Source organism: Bombina bombina, chromosome 1, assembly GCF_027579735.1.
Source record: "Bombina bombina isolate aBomBom1 chromosome 1, aBomBom1.pri, whole genome shotgun sequence".
Classification (NCBI taxonomy): domain Eukaryota; kingdom Metazoa; phylum Chordata; class Amphibia; order Anura; family Bombinatoridae; genus Bombina; species Bombina bombina.
The window spans coordinates 519,637,543-519,655,470 of NC_069499.1; the positions used below are offsets into that span (position 1 = coordinate 519,637,543).

General features: G+C 35.0%; 1 protein-coding gene across 1 annotated transcript; it reads right to left on the reverse strand.

Annotated features, from left to right (window-relative positions):
* Positions 1-13,347: 13,347 nt before the first annotated feature.
* LOC128638425 (putative olfactory receptor 2B8) lies at positions 13,348-14,292 on the reverse strand. The gene has a single exon (XM_053690371.1). It carries the CDS (start codon positions 14,290-14,292, stop codon positions 13,348-13,350), a length of 945 nt encoding a protein of 314 aa, XP_053546346.1.
* Positions 14,293-17,928: the final 3,636 nt, after the last annotated feature.

Genomic DNA, 17,928 nt, shown 5'->3' on the forward strand with positions numbered 1-17,928 from the left:
ACAGTGACCGGAAGTATGGGCAGAATAATCCCATGGTCACTGTGGACTAGGTTAGTCTACCCCGATGTCCAAGTCAGGATGTAATTTATTTGTTCATGTTTTCTAATCTATCTGTTTTTATAATGTTCAAAAACAAAAATGTTGTTGTATACCCTGTTGGTGTACCTTGTTATTTATTATATGCAAATGTATGCTTTGCCTTTGAAAAAGGGGAAGATGTGATGAGAGCAGGATGTGAGGTCACTAGTATGTGGGCGGGGCTTAGGTCCGGTGTCTGTGTCGCAGTTAGTTTAGTACAATCAACCTGACTAGATGTGTATTGTTATGCTCTGCAATAAAATAGAGTTGTACCATCATTGCTGTGTCCTGCATATGTCCTGCATCTCATGACACAGATAATACAATTGTTTTATTTGTTTCTTGAATGCTAGAGTCTATTTGTATAGGTATTCTCTGATACATTTATTATTTTTGAAGCGTGGGGATTCCAACAGTATGTGTTTTAATTATATGTCTCTTATACTTAAGGAGACCTTTTTAGCCCGTACACTTTATTCATTATATATTTTTTTGCTGTTTTTGCTTTTCATATTTTGATTAATATTGGGAGCTATCCTTTAATAATATATATATATATATATATATATATATATATATATATATATATATATATATATATATATATATATATATATATATATATATATATATATAATATAGAAGAAATCTGGGCCAACATAAATATAGTGCAGCAACTTCCTTTCCACTTAAAATTGTGCACTGAAATTTTTGAGAGTGCAATGTCTGCAGCATCCGCAGCAGGAGAGGTTATTATTTTAGTGTCTCTCTCTGCTCAGCGTGTCCTTGGTGGGTGGGGCTTTGTTCCTCTTATACAGTTGCTGATGTAGCAAGCAATGCAGGGTAGCACCTGTCCTTGATCTATTTTGGCTGCTGGCTACCTGCGCTTTTTTTTACAAACTTATGAAAGCAGCAAACAGCAGCTGTGGCTTTAAGAGGGCAGAGCTGTCAGCCTTTTACTTCCTCCCTCCACTAGACAGACTGAGATGTGCTGTTCTAGCTCTCATTGCTGTTGTGATTGCTCTCATGTGAAGGTGCTAAGGAGGCATAGTCTTGGTAAAGTATTTTTTTAACAAGAATTTAACCCCTTATGTTCAGAGTGTATTTGTTGCTTATAACATTTTTGTTATAAACATTAAACAATGTTATATAATAATACTGAACATATAATTTATTTATACTTTTGATTCGAGTGGCAGAATATTGTGGTAGGGAATTCCGATTATCCTAGTTTTATGAAGGAATAATATAGATTTTATTAAACAGACAGAGACAAATATTTTGCTTAATCTTTTCTTTTACTGCTTGTTCAGCGAATTTAAAGCATATGTAACCTTAAACAAGATAAACATAAAAAGTGGAAAACAAAGAGTCCAATAGAAAAAATAGTCCCTGAGTAACAATACCAAATAATGAAATGTCTGGTATGTCCCATGATTTATATAGTGACCATGAGTCCAAAATCCCTCCTCTTTGGTCTTTGATGCTAGAGAAGGAAAAATGTTCTATTCTGTGAAAACTTGGATAAAACAGAACCAACAAAGCATAGGTATAACCAGAGGAAAAAGAATCTTGAAACTGAAGAGATTCCTCAAAACACACAAAGGACAAGAAGTAGATATAACTTTGGAAATTCTTGAAACCTTTAGTTTATTGGAACAGTGGTAACTGTTGATTAAAGGCATAGGAAGATCAGAAGTTTGCTGTAGATGGATTAGGTGCTAAAATAAATAACACAAGATTAAAATACATAAGTATGGAGAAAAAGGGAAGGGAAAGAAGGGTGGGCAAATATTCTTCTCTGTCTGTTTAATTAAATCTAGATTATTCCTTCATAAAACTAGGATAATCTGAATTTTATTACAAAGACAGATACTTCATATTTTGCTAGTTTAAAGCCAAATGAGAAGGAATTTGCTTAAAAGGTTTAAAATAAAATTGTCTGAACGTTTGGGCAGAGGACCATTTAGCAGCATTAAGAATCTCTTAAAGTGAAACAGAATTTGAAAAAGCTTTGGAAGCTGCTGCTCCTCTAATCGAATGTGCGGAGAAAGAAGAAAAAATCTCAATGCCAGCTTGAGTCATGACCCACTTAACCCATCTAGCTGTGGTTGTAGAAGAAACAGGAAGGTGGGGGTTGAGTGAAAGAAAAACGTAATTGGTTAGAAGAGTTAGTTCTAAAGTTAGCATTTCTTAATTTGTATTATTTTAAGCATAAAACAACACAGAGTTGTGATTCTTCAGGAAAGTAAGGATAAAAAAGGTTAGTGGAAGGAGTTTTAGTTCTGCGAGAAATAGGAAAGATAACCCCTTGAGGGGAAAACATTTTGGAGTCATATTCAATGGCTCTAACATTAGAAACCCTCCTTCAAGATAAAATACATAATGAAGTGGCAAGCTTGGCTGATAATTGTTTAAATGATAAATTAGTTGGCCAGAATTTAAAATGGGAAATTAGTATATTTATGTCTTTTAAGTCTAATAGATTTCATTAGTCTACAAACTGATAACTGTTGACCAATGGGAGGGTTAAAAAGAAGTTCATAACCAGCAGAAATGGCGGATCTTGCAACATTGACGGATCTGTATGACAATCCATCCTCAAACAATGAAGTCAAATAACTCAGAGAACTTCACTCAGAGAGGCTGAAAAGGGATCCAGGTTCTGTTGATCGCACCAGCCAGACCACTTTTTCCAAGAAGAAATGTAGGATTTTCTGGTTCCTGGTGAACAGGAGTCCCGGAGGAGAAATCTTGCTCCTGCCAAAAGGCCTTATAAACACCAGGATCCACCTGAAATTGTCAAAGCAATCAGTCTGAGAGAACTTGATCAAAAATAGATTGTGAAAATCTCCTATTGGACATTCTTCCAAAGGAGTACTAGGATTGGAAAAAGGTAGGACATCTCCAGAAGGCTAGGATACCATGGCTGAGCAGTCCACCATGGTGTTATCAGTAGAAGGGAAATCAGATCTCTCCTGACTCTGGCTATTGTCCTGGAAATCATGGAGAATGGGGGGAAGGCATACGCTCCTTGAGGTGGCCATTTCTGTAGCTTGAGCCTCTGGATCCAGTCTCTGAAAAAATGTTGGCATGGATGGTTGAGGTGAGATGCAAAAAGCTCTATATAGAATTGGCCTCTGAAAGCAAATATTTTTAAAAAAATTTGAGGATTCAACATCCAATCGCTGGAATCTGTTAAATACCATAAACCCCACTTTGCAGTGGCATTTGATACGCCTGGAATGAATCCTGGTGTAATAAAGAAGTGAATAAAGTCTCTGGTCAGATTGGATACATTTTTGGAATTTGTTCCTCCTAATTTGTTGATATACCTGACCACAGAAATGTTGTCCATCCTTGACAGCAAATTAACTTGCTATCAATTCTAGATTGTTGATGTGAGTTGTTGTTCTGCATGATTCCATTTGCCTCCAGTAATCAGAGAAGCACATTTGGTGCCCCATCCAGTTTTTCTGGCATCTAATTATATGATTATATCTGGAGACCTTCCAAAAATAGCCTTCCCATTCCATGCTAGAATATTGGAAAACCACCATTTTAACTCCTCTCTTGCATCTAAAGATAAAGATATCTTGTGTGAATAAGGATATCCTTTGCCAAGATAATAGATCTTCAGACTTTGAAGAGACCCGTAGTGTAATGGGGCAGGGTAAATAGCCTAAATGGAAGACGAAAGGAGACCAATTATTCTCCCAAGAAATCTTATTAGAAAAGTATTCATTTTGAGAATATAAGAGATCTCTGATTTTCTTTTCTTTATTTTCTCCATAGGAAGACTCAGAGAAAATAGATTAGAATCTTTAGTAAATCCAAGATAAAACAGAGATTGAGAGGGATTGAAAATGGATTTCTTGAAATTGATTAGAAATCCAAGATCCTGAAGAAGCTTGATTTAAGTCTTCAAATGGGATACGAGAATAATAGGATCTTAAAACAGTATAAGAATGTTGTCTAAATAGATAATTAGATAAATACTGTGTAATCAAAGCCAGACTACTACAGGGTTTAGTATTTTTGTGAAAGCCCATGGTGCAGAAGAAAGGCCGTAAGGAAGGCAAGTGAATTGCCATGAAGAATTTTTCCAGAAGAATCTCAAATACTTCCTGTGGGAAGGGAAAATTGGAATATTTAGATGAGCGTCTGTAAGATCTAATCTGACCATCCAATCCTTGTGAAGAAGGCAGTCTCTGAGGAGGGGAATACCTTCCATCTTGAAGTGATTGTATTAAATGAAGGAATTGAGATTTATGTGATTTATGTGATTTATTACGGGGCAAAGAGAGCCTTCTTTTTTCTTAAAGAAAAACTTGTTACTTATGAAAGAAGGGTCTGACATAGGAGCTTGTTCTATGGCTGATTTGTTTAGTAGTTCATAAATTTCTTTGCCTAACAGTTTTGAATCCAGTTGAGAAAAAACTATTGGAGAGGGAATTTGTATGTAGACTGGGGAAATTCTAGATGAAAACCCGAAATTGTCTGAAGGACCCATGGGTCTAACGTTATAGAATCCCAATTGTGTTTAAATAATGCTAACCTCCCTCCCACTTTGTATGGGGAAGAATTGGGATAAGTGAGATGTAGATTTACCTGAGAAGGGTCTTCTCTGAAGTCTGAGTCTGGAGTTCCTATTATTCCAACCCCTTGATCTTGTCGGGAAGAATCCTGAATATGATGTTGAAGGGGCATTAAGGTGCTGGAATTGAGACCTTGAGAGAAAAGGGCAAACGGCCTCTTCCTTTACCGGTCCTGTCGAAAACCTTACTTTGGTGTTGGTAAAATAACTTTTTAGTGTTAACTTTAATTTAGTTTAGAGAATTAAAAGTGTTGACATAATTATTTAATTCTTTCATATATTGGTCTGCAAACAGAAGCCCATTGGCTAAAGGTCCCATTTCTGTAGGAGCAAAGTCTTGAATTTTAGGATCTATAGTTTTTAACACCATCCTTCTCCTTTGTGTGGAGAGAAGTATTAGCGTCTCCTATTAAGTAAACTGTACGTTGAAGCCATTCTAGGGGTTCATAATGGATTCCTCAGAAATGGCATTTTTCGAATAATTCAAACAATTTTTTATGGGACCTAATGTGTCAAGTAATTTATCCTGACAGGACTTAAGGTATCTGTCAGGGCCTCTATTTACATACAATTTTTTATTGGATATAAATTTGATAAGATTAGAATCAATCTCTGGGGTAATATGTGTATTATTTGGTAATTCAGGGCGGGGGTAAGGTGTTTGTAGCCTTTTTTGAAATGGGTTTAGTGATATAATGATCTAAAAATTTTGTGACTCTTTTAGTCGTGTGCCAATTAGAAGATCTGGGGTGTAAAAGGTCTTCAGGGTCTAAATAGGAATTTCCCTGATTGTCAAGTAAGTTAGTTTTATTAGATATACTGTATTGTATTTTTCCTAATTTTTTTATTTTTGGCTTATCCTCATCAGATGATGAATCAGAAAGTTTATGATAATATAAAGAATCTGAGTTACTATTAATTTCTTATTCTATAGAAATGTCTGATGGTTCAGTTGCAGCATCAATAACTGCGTTGCATCTGCCTTAAATATTTTCTGAATATTTTCCGGATGTCTTCAGGATGGACCCTCTCCACGCCATCCGTAAGAAGATAGAAGACGCTGCCAGGATGAATATAGAAGATGCCTCCTGGATGAAGATGGAGCTGCCTGCCACCTGGATGAAGATGGAGCCGCCTGGATGAAGATGGAGCCGCCGGGATGAAGATCCTTCAAGCGGGACTTCAACAACTGTAAGTGGATCTTCGGGGGTTAGTGTTAGGATTTTTTAAGGTTTTTTGGGTGGATTTTTTAGGGTTTGAAATATTCGTAAAAGAGCTAAATGCCCTATTCAGGGCAATGCAAAAGTGCTAAATGCCCTTTTAAGGGCAATGCCCATACAATAGCCCTTTTTTATGGCAATGGGTAGCTTAGGTTTTGTTAGAGTTAGGTTTTTTATTTTGGGGGGTTGGTTGGGTGGTGGGTTTTACTGTTATGGGGGTCTTTGTATTTTTTTTCAGGTGAAAGAGCTGTTTAACTTAGGGCAATGCCCTACAAAAGGCCCTTTTAAGGGCTATTGGTAGTTTATTATAGATTAGGTTTTTTATTTTGGGGTGTGTTTTTTTTTAATTGAGTATTAGAATTTGAATAATTTTTGATAATTCGTTTGTTATTTTGTGTAATGTTTTTTTTTAATTTTGGGATGGGTTTTTATTTTAAGATTAGGTGTTGGGCATATCACAAAAGAGCTGAATGCCCTTTTAAGGGTAGGAGAAAGAGCTAGGTATTTTTTCTTTTTGTTTATTAGTCTGTGTTTCTTTGTGTCTGTGTGTGTAAGTGTGTGTATCTGAGTATTTCTATATGAGTATCTGTGAGTGTTTTTATGTTTTTTAATGTGAGTCTGTGTCTCAGGAGTGTTTCTGTGTCTGAGGTTTTTTTGAGTGTGTGTATTTCTGAATGTCTGTTAGCAAGTACTTGTTTCTCTGTATCTGTGAGTGTGTGCCTTTGAACTTCTCTGTTTGTGTCTGCCGGAGTGTTTCTGCAGACTTTTAAGTATCCAACAATTGAACCTCTATTGGGTATTTATGTGTGTTTATAAAGCTCTGATACTAGCCAGTGCTATATATAAAGTCCAATGAGGGATCCAGCACACACCTCCCCTCAAAACAGCAGCTGGGGTGCCAGTCAAGCAAATTATATACAAAGTATTTCCAAGGGACAAGCACTTGCCGTTTTTAAGCAATAAACCATTTAATGGTGAACGTTTTCGAGGTCTCCCCCGTCCTCAGACCACAATAGAATAAAAACAATCTTTCCTCAATCGCCTAAATAGTGCTCCCACCACCGCATTTCCATTTGAATGACTGTTGGCATCTTCCTGGAACAACTGCACATGCGCAGGAGAGTGGACGGCATCACAAGTTGGACAAAAAAACTAAAAAGGCAAAACATATTGCATAATATGTCACCGTGACTTCCAACACCCGCAGCATAATTTAATAATACAGCTATTAACAGTCACAGCCTCCGCTGCTAAGAACTGTGGGTATCAGATTTCAATCACTACAACTAAATGTATATTCCAGCATCCTTGTAATAAAATTAATTGATAAATATAATTAATTATAGCTACTCTTTAGTTAAGCAAACTTCATGTATAGCAAAATCTATATTACTGAGTAGCACTATTTAAAGACAAACAGAAAGAACACATCAATCATATCAAGGGAATAGTTAAATATAATAATCCTGTATAGTCATTGTTTTGGAAAACATGGTACCACAGAACAAGAATACCTCTTTACCAGCTATAGAAAGGTAACAAAACAAACAATCTAATCACAGCAAAAACACACATAGATGCGGTTAAGCCAACACACAATTCTAAACACAGAGCTATCAAAAAAGATAATTACTAAATACTAAATCTGATACCCACAGTTTTTAGCAGCGGAGGCTGTGACTTTTAATAGCTGTATTATTAAGTTATGTTGCGGGTGTTAGAAGTCACGGTGACGTATTGTGCAATATGTTTTGCCTTTTTAGGTTTTTTGTCCAACTTGAGATGCCGTCCGCTCTCCTGTGCATGCACAGTTGTTCCAGGAAGACGCAGACGGTCCTTCACATGGAAATGCGGTGGTGGGAGCACTATTTAGAGGATTGAGGTAAGATTGTTTTTATTCTATTGTCGTCTGAGGACAGGGGAGACCCCAAAAACGTTCACCATTAAATGGTTTATTGCTTAAAAACGGCAAGTGCTTGTCCCTTGGAAATACGTTGTGTATATATATATATATATATATATATATATATATGAACAAAGGTAGATGTACTCTCAGGTCTTCCACGATTTACTTTATTGTAACGTTTTCGGGGTTCACAACCCCTTCATCAGCATAAAACAACAAGCCAAACTCAAACAATTTATAGTGCTTTAACAAACCACTCACCAAACAGGTGTTGCTCCAAAGTGCGCCAAACATCGAGTGTGGAACGCATCTTGCATTCCACTGTGCTAAAGCCTACCGGAAGTGCTATGATCTCACTTCCGGTATAGCGGCTACATGGTATTAAAGTGTAAATATTACAATTCCACATCTACTTAATCAACTAAGTGTGTATTGAACAAAAAGTGACACAAACTAAGGACTGCTTAAAAAATTAGTTAGAATATTACGTTAAGTGGCCAAAGTGCTATTAACGATCAGCTATTCTAGTGCTATTGTGTACACAAATCACCATAGTTACTGTAGGCATGGTGATAATAAACAGGCATTGATTGTGTCATCATACTATGATCTGTTACAACGTGCAGCCCACTGACAACTCATATTGTGACACAATGTGATAATCATACTTAATCACAATGAAGTGTTGTTTAAAAATAACATTATATGTGTGCAAGGATATATACAAGGATTAATGCATAAACAAAAATTGTTTTTTTTTTGCTGTACTTGTTATCAAATGATGTAATGTTAAGTGACTTTTAAATAACTTATGAATAACTTTTAAAGTAAATTTGGCACTTTTCCTGATTGTGTGTCTACAATCTCCCCTTGTTGGGACTAATTGTGTAAGAAAATAAATTAGTTCACTTCACAAGAATGTTGTATATGTGTATCCAGACAACTATATACTACATTTATAGTTATATACTACAAAGCCCGCTAACGATCTGCTCCCAGTTTGACAATAAAATGTCTAGGAGATTAGCTAGCTTCTATGGAAAGGAATATATGTGTATCTATCTGCAATCACTTGTAAAGCTCTACGGGGTGATGTATAAGTATGGACATTGTATCAATTATACATTCATCTTAATCATAATTGCAGATAAAATGCAACTTGGTCTATTAAAGACAGCCAAGTATAGACACATAAAGATTGTCCATCCTGTTACACCCTCGATTTTAGAGGTAATTTGATGGCTTCCTCCTCCAAGGTTTAACGTGCATGGGTAGGTAATTATATAAACCATCTACTATCCAAAATACCATGACCACAGTATCCACACTCACCCAGAATGACCTGATTAAACCTACACAGAAGAGAGACACAAGCAACAAGTTGATTATGTCTACAACATTTACCCCAGCCACAAAGAACACGGGACGCATTTTACATCGGCATTGGCCCATAGTGGCATCAGATCCAAAATTAACATTCACTCAACAGCTACAACCTATGGTGGGATTTAGGAGGGGTACCAATCTTAAGGACCTCCTTATGCGAACAGATCACAAGTCTAGCTACACCACTGGGGCTACAATCAACATCAAAGGCTCATATAGGTGCTTAGGCTGCACAACCTGCAACGGTCTGCTTAGCACCAAAACCTTTCATCATCCACACACCAATAGGAGATATGTGATTAAACATTCCATCACGTGTACTACTACACATGTAGTCTACCTCCTCTTTTGCCCATGCTCGTGCTTCTATGTGGGTAAAACCACAGGCACGTTACGTGAACGAATGGCAAACCACAGGCATGAAATAAGATCTGCACTGAAACAAGGGGAATCGGAACAACCAGTAGCACGTCACTGTGCTAAACAAGGTCACTCAGTTTCTTCGATACGGTACATCCTTATTGATCATATTCCCCCATTGGACCGGGGAGGAGACAGGAGCAAGATACTGCTCAAACGCGAAGCTCAGTGGATTTACAAACTGGGAACCATCCATCCAGGTGGACTAAACACTACCCCAGATTTTAAAAATCTGGTTTAACCCTACAAGGCAGTGCTACGTACCTGGGGTATAACCCAGGGTCATTGTGGCTACGTGTAGCTTCCAGCCACATTGCTCAAATGAGGTTTGTTGGCTGGTCGCTTACGACACACCCTAATGGGGGTAATTGCCCTCAACGGGGTAGTGGAAGCCTGGGCCCTGTATAATTACCTACCCATGCACCTTAAACCTTGGAGGAGGAAGCCATCAAATTACCTCTAAAATCGAGGGTGTAACAGGATGGACAATCTTTATGTGTCTATACTTGGCTGTCTTTAATAGACCAAGTTGCATTTTATCTGCAATTATGATTAAGATGAATGTATAATTGATACAATGTCCATACTTATACATCACCCCGTAGAGCTTTACAAGTGATTGCAGATAGATACACATATATTCCTTTCCATAGAAGCTAGCTAATCTCCTAGACATTTTATTGTCAAACTGGGAGCAGATCGTTAGCGGGCTTTGTAGTATATAACTATAAATGTAGTATATAGTTGTCTGGATACACATATACAACATTCTTGTGAAGTGAACTAATTTATTTTCTTACACAATTAGTCCCAACAAGGGGAGATTGTAGACACACAATCAGGAAAAGTGCCAAATTTACTTTAAAAGTTATTCATAAGTTATTTAAAAGTCACTTAACATTACATCATTTGATAACAAGTACAGCAAAAAAAAACCAATTTTTGTTTATGCATTAATCCTTGTATATATCCTTGCACACATATAATGTTATTTTTAAACAACACTTCATTGTGATTAAGTATGATTATCACATTGTGTCACAATATGAGTTGTCAGTGGGCTGCACGTTGTAACAGATCATAGTATGATGACACAATCAATGCCTGTTTATTATCACCATGCCTACAGTAACTATGGTGATTTGTGTACACAATAGCACTAGAATAGCTGATCGTTAATAGCACTTTGGCCACTTAACATAATATTCTAACTAATTTTTTAAGCAGTCCTTAGTTTGTGTCACTTTTTGTTCAATACACACTTAGTTGATTAAGTAGATGTGGAATTGTAATATTTACACTTTAATACCATGTAGCCGCGATACCGGAAGTGAGATCATAGCACTTCCGGTAGGCTTTAGCACAGTGGAACGCAAGATGCGTTCCACACTCAATGTTTGGCGCACTTTGGAGCAACACCTGTTTGGTGAGTGGTTTGTTAAAGCACTATAAATTGTTTGAGTTTGGCTTGTTGTTTTATGCTGATGAAGGGGTTGTGAACCCCGAAAACGTTACAATAAAGTAAATCGTGGAAGACCTGAGAGTGCATCTACCTTTGTTCATATATGCTATTTATATTTGCACCCAGGCTGTTGTCTCTTGGTGGGCTGACCTGGAAACTGCTTGGATATATATATATATATATATATATATATATATATATATATACTGTAAATATATAGAAAAGATTGTTATTACCTCTATGTCCATCTGATAATGTTCTGAAATCACTATAAAACACTTCTCAAAATGTATATTAATGTAAAATATGTAGCAAAAAATACATGTTAATCATGTAATATATGTAATATATAGCCTATATATTTTTATTGTTAACTGGACTTGTGAAAATAAAGAGATGTGTGTGTATGTATATATATATATTTTTTTTTCTATTTCTAGACAACGAGGCTGAATTATCAAATGTCTGTTGAACCTGATCCGACAGTGTGGATCAGGTCCGACAGACATCACTGACTGCGGAGAGCAATACACTCTCCGTATTCAGCATTGCACTAGCAGCTCACAAGAGCTTCTGGTGCAACGCCGCCCCCTGCAGACTCGCGGCCAATGGGCCACCAGCAGAGAGCTGTCAATCAACCCGATCGTACTAGATCGGGTTTAATTGTGGTGATTCCTGTCTGCCTGCTCAGAGCAGGCGGACAGGGTTATGGAGCAGCGGTCTTTAGACCGCTGCTTCATAACTGCTGTTTCTGGCGAGTCTGGAGACTCCCCAGAAACATGGGCCCACAAGCTCCATCCGGATAAATGGGCCTCCATATCTAGAGAAATGCAAACCCCTATCACTAAACTGACATTAAATTAATAGAAATCACTCAAATAAAGAAAAAGCAATTAAAGACATGATTATTTATTTATTTACAAGAAAAGGCTTTAAGTTTAATATTTTATGCATAACTATATTTGTGTACTATTCATTTTCAAAGATCAGCTGATCAGGTTAACCCCTACAGCGCTGTTGATGAACAAGAACTAACACAAGCACAGGAACGAAAAAAAAAAACAGTATTATATTTCAAAATAATCTACTTCAAATATTATTATTTTTTTTTAATGTGCCAGCAGATTCTGCAGCGCTATACTTCAGTACAAGAAATAAAGGCAAGACAAGAACAATAAACTAGGAAAGAAAGGTTGCAGGCCCTGCTTCCTAGTGTTACATATTATTAGAATAATTTATTGCATATGCTTATCAATTTTCTTTTGGTGGCATATAGCAATCATCTCGATCCGATATGATTGAGACGATTAACAGAACCCTCCTGCACCTGATTGGATGGGCAAGCAGGGGGTGGCATTGCTCAATCAGCGAATGCCTTCTTTCCCAAACTTGAATAAACTAATTAAGTTTATGTTTCACTTTAATTACATTTTATAAAAAGCCAACACATTGTTTATCTTATTTTTTTTTAAATACAATAAATTGCAACAATCAAACACAATGTTTGATCGTGATGTACCAGGACATTCCGTACGTATTTAATCTGATTTCCTAAAGTCTATGTAAATATTGTAAACAAAAATTATAGTCTGTACACTACAAATAAATTGGTTTCCACATATACGTTTTTTAGAATCAATGTTATTTGAAATTCACCTTTTCTAATAATTTTTGAAAAATTAGTACAAATATCAAATCATTTTGCTAAAAGGCCTTCAATTCTGGGTTATTTTCCATATGACAATTCCCAAGCTTCAGTGGAGATCAGTCAAATTTTATGGCTGTATTCTTAGGTTTTAAAAGATTATCCAAGATAATTTGCAATTCAGTTTTAGAGCATGTATTTACAGGATACAATTACAATTCTCAGAGTTTGCAGGCATTGTCAGATTGTGGTAAACAGCAAAATTGTACAAAATTTGTTCTGTAATTCATGATTCAAGAAGCTACAAAAAACATTTTTAAATATGCATATTTCTCAGTTACTTTTTAGCATTTCAACAATTAAAAACCACATATATTTATTTATACCTACTGAAGGTAAAGAAAATAACATTTTCTAGACAGAACTCCTTAGAAACCACTAACAAGAATCTCCTTACTCTTTTCTTGTGTCCTTAGAAGCCAACACTCCATTCATCAGTGCATTAAGGCATACAATAGGCATAACATAATTTCTACAGCAACTGTTTATGTTCTTGAGACATTGTTTGGTAATAAATGATGATGACCATTATTAATTAATTTTGTATTACCTGGGGGGGATGATATTTAATAATTACATCTGAAAACAGTGTATTTCCTTAAGTCTGACCTTCTTCAAAGCGGTTTTAACTTCTTTGTTCCTGAGTGTAAATATTAAGGGATTTAACATCGGTGTTATGATAAAATAAAAAACAGCAATGATTTTGTTGGTATCTGATAAAGATTTTGAATGGGGTTTCATGTATGCAGCCATAGCTGAACCATAAAACAACGTGACAACAATCATGTGAGATCCACAAGTGGAGAAGGCTTTTTGCTGTCCAGCAGAAGAGGTAATTTTCAATATAGCAATGATGATCCTGATATAAGATATAATAATAAAAGTAATTGGTATCATTAGTATTATCACACCAACCAGAAATATAACAAATTCTATTAATATTATATTCTCACATCCCAATGACAGGATTTCAGGGACTTCACAAACAAAATGATTTATTTTATTATTTCCACATAGGTCTACATTCAAAGTAAGTGCAACATGGCAAATTGAAAGAAGGAAACCACAAATCCATGTGCCAGCAGCTATTCTAATACATGTAGTCCTATTGAATATTGCTGTGTAGTGTAAAGGGTAACATATAGCTATATAGCGATCATATCCCATTACTGCCAGTAGAATACATTCAGTTTCTCCTAATGAGAGGGAAATGTATAATTGTGCTGCACATTGTCCAAATGAAATCGCTTTCTTTGTTGACATCAAATCTCTAAGGATGCGAGGAACAGTCGATGTTGAATAACAGATGTCAAGGAAAGAGAGGTTAGTGAGGAAAAGATACATAGGGGTCTGCAAGTTTTTATCTGTTAAGGTTACAGTAATAATTAAGAAGTTTCCAACCAAAATGATTAAATAGACAATTGTAAAGAGCAAAAAAAGAATGATTTGAGTTTGTGGATTGTTAGAGAATCCGAGAAGTATAAATTCATTGACCACAGTATTGTTTTTCACATACATTCTGTAAAAAGAACAGCAACAACATTAAACCATTTAGCTTATCTTTAAAGTTTCAGATTAAAACATACTCTACTTTTAAAACTGATACCCTAATGGGACAGTCTAGTCAAAATGTAAATTTACAAAAGGTTTTCTGTAAAGGGTATCACGATCGTAAAAGCATATTCTACATTTTACATGGTTTGTGCACCAGTGGGATCATGTATTGTGACACCGGTGGTATTTGAAGCATTAAAGGGACATTAAACCCAAATTTTTTCTTTCATGATTCAGATAGAGAATGCAATTTTAAACAACTTTCTAATTTACTTCTATTATCTAATTTGCTTCATTCTCTTGATATTCTTTCCTGAAAAGCATATCTAGATAGGCTCAGAAGCTTCTGATTGGTGGCTGCACATAGATACCTCATGTGATTGGCTCACCCATGTGCATTGCTATTTCTTTAACTAAGAATATCTAAAGAATGAAGCAAATTAGATAATAGAAGTAAATTGTAATTTTGTTTAAAATTGTATTCTCTGTCTGAATAATGAAAGAAATATTTTGGGTTTAATGTCCCTTTAACTAGAGAAAGATGCACATGTAAACAGCTTACTGGTGTTATGTTAGTACAAATGCATTGCAAAATGCTCAAAATTAAGAGTTTAATCACAACCTTGACTTTTTTGGGTTTACTGTATATATTATATATATATATATATATATATATATATATATATATATATATATATATATATATATATATATATATATATATAGCCAGTTTTTATCCCTTTTATTTTTAAATATAAATACAAAGTTTGGTTTAGCACACCTTACAAAAAAGTTATATTCACATCTTTGGGAGTGCTGCCAATGTGACCAAGTAGTTACACAAAACAGGGGGTATTGGAGCACATCCATTTTCAAATATACAACATAATTTTAAATGCTGAAAAAAATTGCCTGCAAAAACATCTATTCTTTTAAATAAAATTGGGATGTTAGTTACACAATATGGCCATAGTCTGCTTAGCCAATATAGACTGGTCCTATCACTACAGTCATTTGCCTTAAAAAAAAATGTATATTTCTCTACAAGTCTACTTTCATTCAAGTTAACCACACACCTTTAGATCAAAAATATTTTATATCTTGATACATATTTATTCAGCCTGGTGGTTCCAAATGTTTTACATTATATATATATATATATATATATATATATATATATATATATATATACACACACACACATACATACATATGCTTTTATATATATATTTATATATATATATATATATATATATATACACACACACATGCATACATATACTTATATATATACATATATATATATATATATATATATATATATATATATATATATATACTGTATATATGTCTGTATATATATAATGCTAATGTCAGAGTCAGTTCCTAGTTTCCCAATCAATAATCATTTTGTTTAAAAATGGAAGCTCCAGCAATAAACACTTCTATCAGAGAATATGTTGTATAAAGTTATATTATTATATACATTCAGCTTAGTTTAAAGGGATAGAAAACCCATTTTTTTATTTCATGATTCAGATAGAGCATCCAATTTTAAACAATTTTCTAAATCATCAAATTTTCTTTGATCTCTTGATATCTTTTGTAAAAAAAGCTGGGATGTATGTATAGGTGCCGGCCCATTTCTGGAACACTATATGGCAGCAGCTTTGCAAGAATGTATTCATCTGCAAGAGCACTGTTGAAGAGATACCTAGGTAGGTTTCTGAAGCTTTACATGTCAAGAAAAAGTGCTACAATCACTGTTTCCTGCCATATAGTGCTCGAGAAGCCTACCTAGGTATCTCTTTAACACAGAATATAATGGGAACAAAGCACATTTTATAACAGAAGTAAATTGGAAACTTTTTTCAAGTGGTCTGCTCTGTCTGAATCACAAAATAATTGTTTTGGGTTTCATATCCCTAATCTACACTTTTGTCTACTGCATTTTCTATTTTTGTATTGTAAAATTATTATTAAATATCCATGTGTAGTGTACGTATTAATTTGTATTTTTATAATAAGTCAAATACAACATATTTTCCGGTGAGGAATGCTTAATTTCAGAATTTCCATACTTTTTAACATTTGATTGGAAACTGAAATTCTGAAATTTAAAGGGATAATGAAACCCAATTTTCTTTCATGATTCAGATAGATGATATAATTTTAAACAACTTTCTAATTTACTTCTATCAATTTTTCTTCATCTTCTTGGTATCTTTTGTTGTAAAGCAGGGATGTATGCTTAGGAGCACTATATGGCCGCAGTTTTGCAAAAATGTTATCCATTAGCAAGAGGCCTATATGACAGCACTATTTCCTGCAATGTAGTGCTTCAGATGCTTACCTAGGTATTTCTTTAACACAGAATATCATGGGAAAGAAGCAAATTTGATAATAGAAGTAAAGTGGAAACTATTTAAAAATGGTATTGTTAGTATATGTTAGCCCTACCGACACCATCTTGTTTTAGTTGCCATTTTGTCTTAGGCATCCATCTTGTCTAAGAAAGGTTTATTCTAACAGCTTATTTGGTATCAAGAAATATGTAGATGTTATGAATATTTGTATAGCTAGGATGGCCTTGTGAATGTTCCTGGTGATGCGCCTGGAAGCCTGTTATCTCTATAAGATGCCCACACGGTCTTGCTTTGGGCTGGGCTATGCGCCCAGATGTACTTTTATTATGGTTATAGAAATACTTCTTCTCAAAACTCCTTTTTACCCAATTGTAATAATGAGCTTATTTCTTTCCTGAGAAACACTGTGTAAAATGATGTAGTTATGAACACGTCACCGTGTTAACCCTCTATGCTGTAACCACTGCCTATAAAATGTATTGTGCATCTTCTAATAAACAAAATAGGTGTTAGACTGATTGCTGCGTGGTCTGATTCCTGTTCTCTGGGATATCCCATCAAGTAACCCATTCATTTCCAGGTGAAAGTGTATGATCCAGTCCAAGTGCTGACTGACACACTCCCCCCTGAAAATAACACCTAACAGGTATACTCGAAATCGCAAAAGAAAATGTTTGGGTTTCATAGCCCTTTAAGTAAGTTCTATTTTACCTTTGAATATGTATTTATATATAACAGTTTTTTTTGTTTTTTAAATATTGATAACTGGGTCTAAGAATTTAAATTCTTAACTTAAATATATAAAGTACAAAAGACCAGTAATGTAACTATTATGATGTTCTTAATATCAAACAAATTAGTATGCATATAATATAGTAAAAGCCTGAATTGGTCCTTACATTTCTATTAATCAATCAGCATCATATAGTTAAAATCCAATTATATGTTTTTATTAAAAGAGTGGACTAATTTGTGGATGCTATAGAGCACTTCATGATTCTGGAATTTTCAGGGTGCAGTTTCTGGCTCCCAAGATATAAGGTATTGATCCCTATGCCTTAAAGTTTTCTTTACTTTGTACCATCCCTCATGGGTTGTGTAAAAATAAATAAAACTCTGTCCCACAGTCCCATCAGTAAATGGTTCAGTGCTTTTGCAAAAGGGTTTTGGGACACTGTGACCACAAGTCCCTTGGACAACTGACAACATTCTTGCAAACCCTTGCCAAACTCTT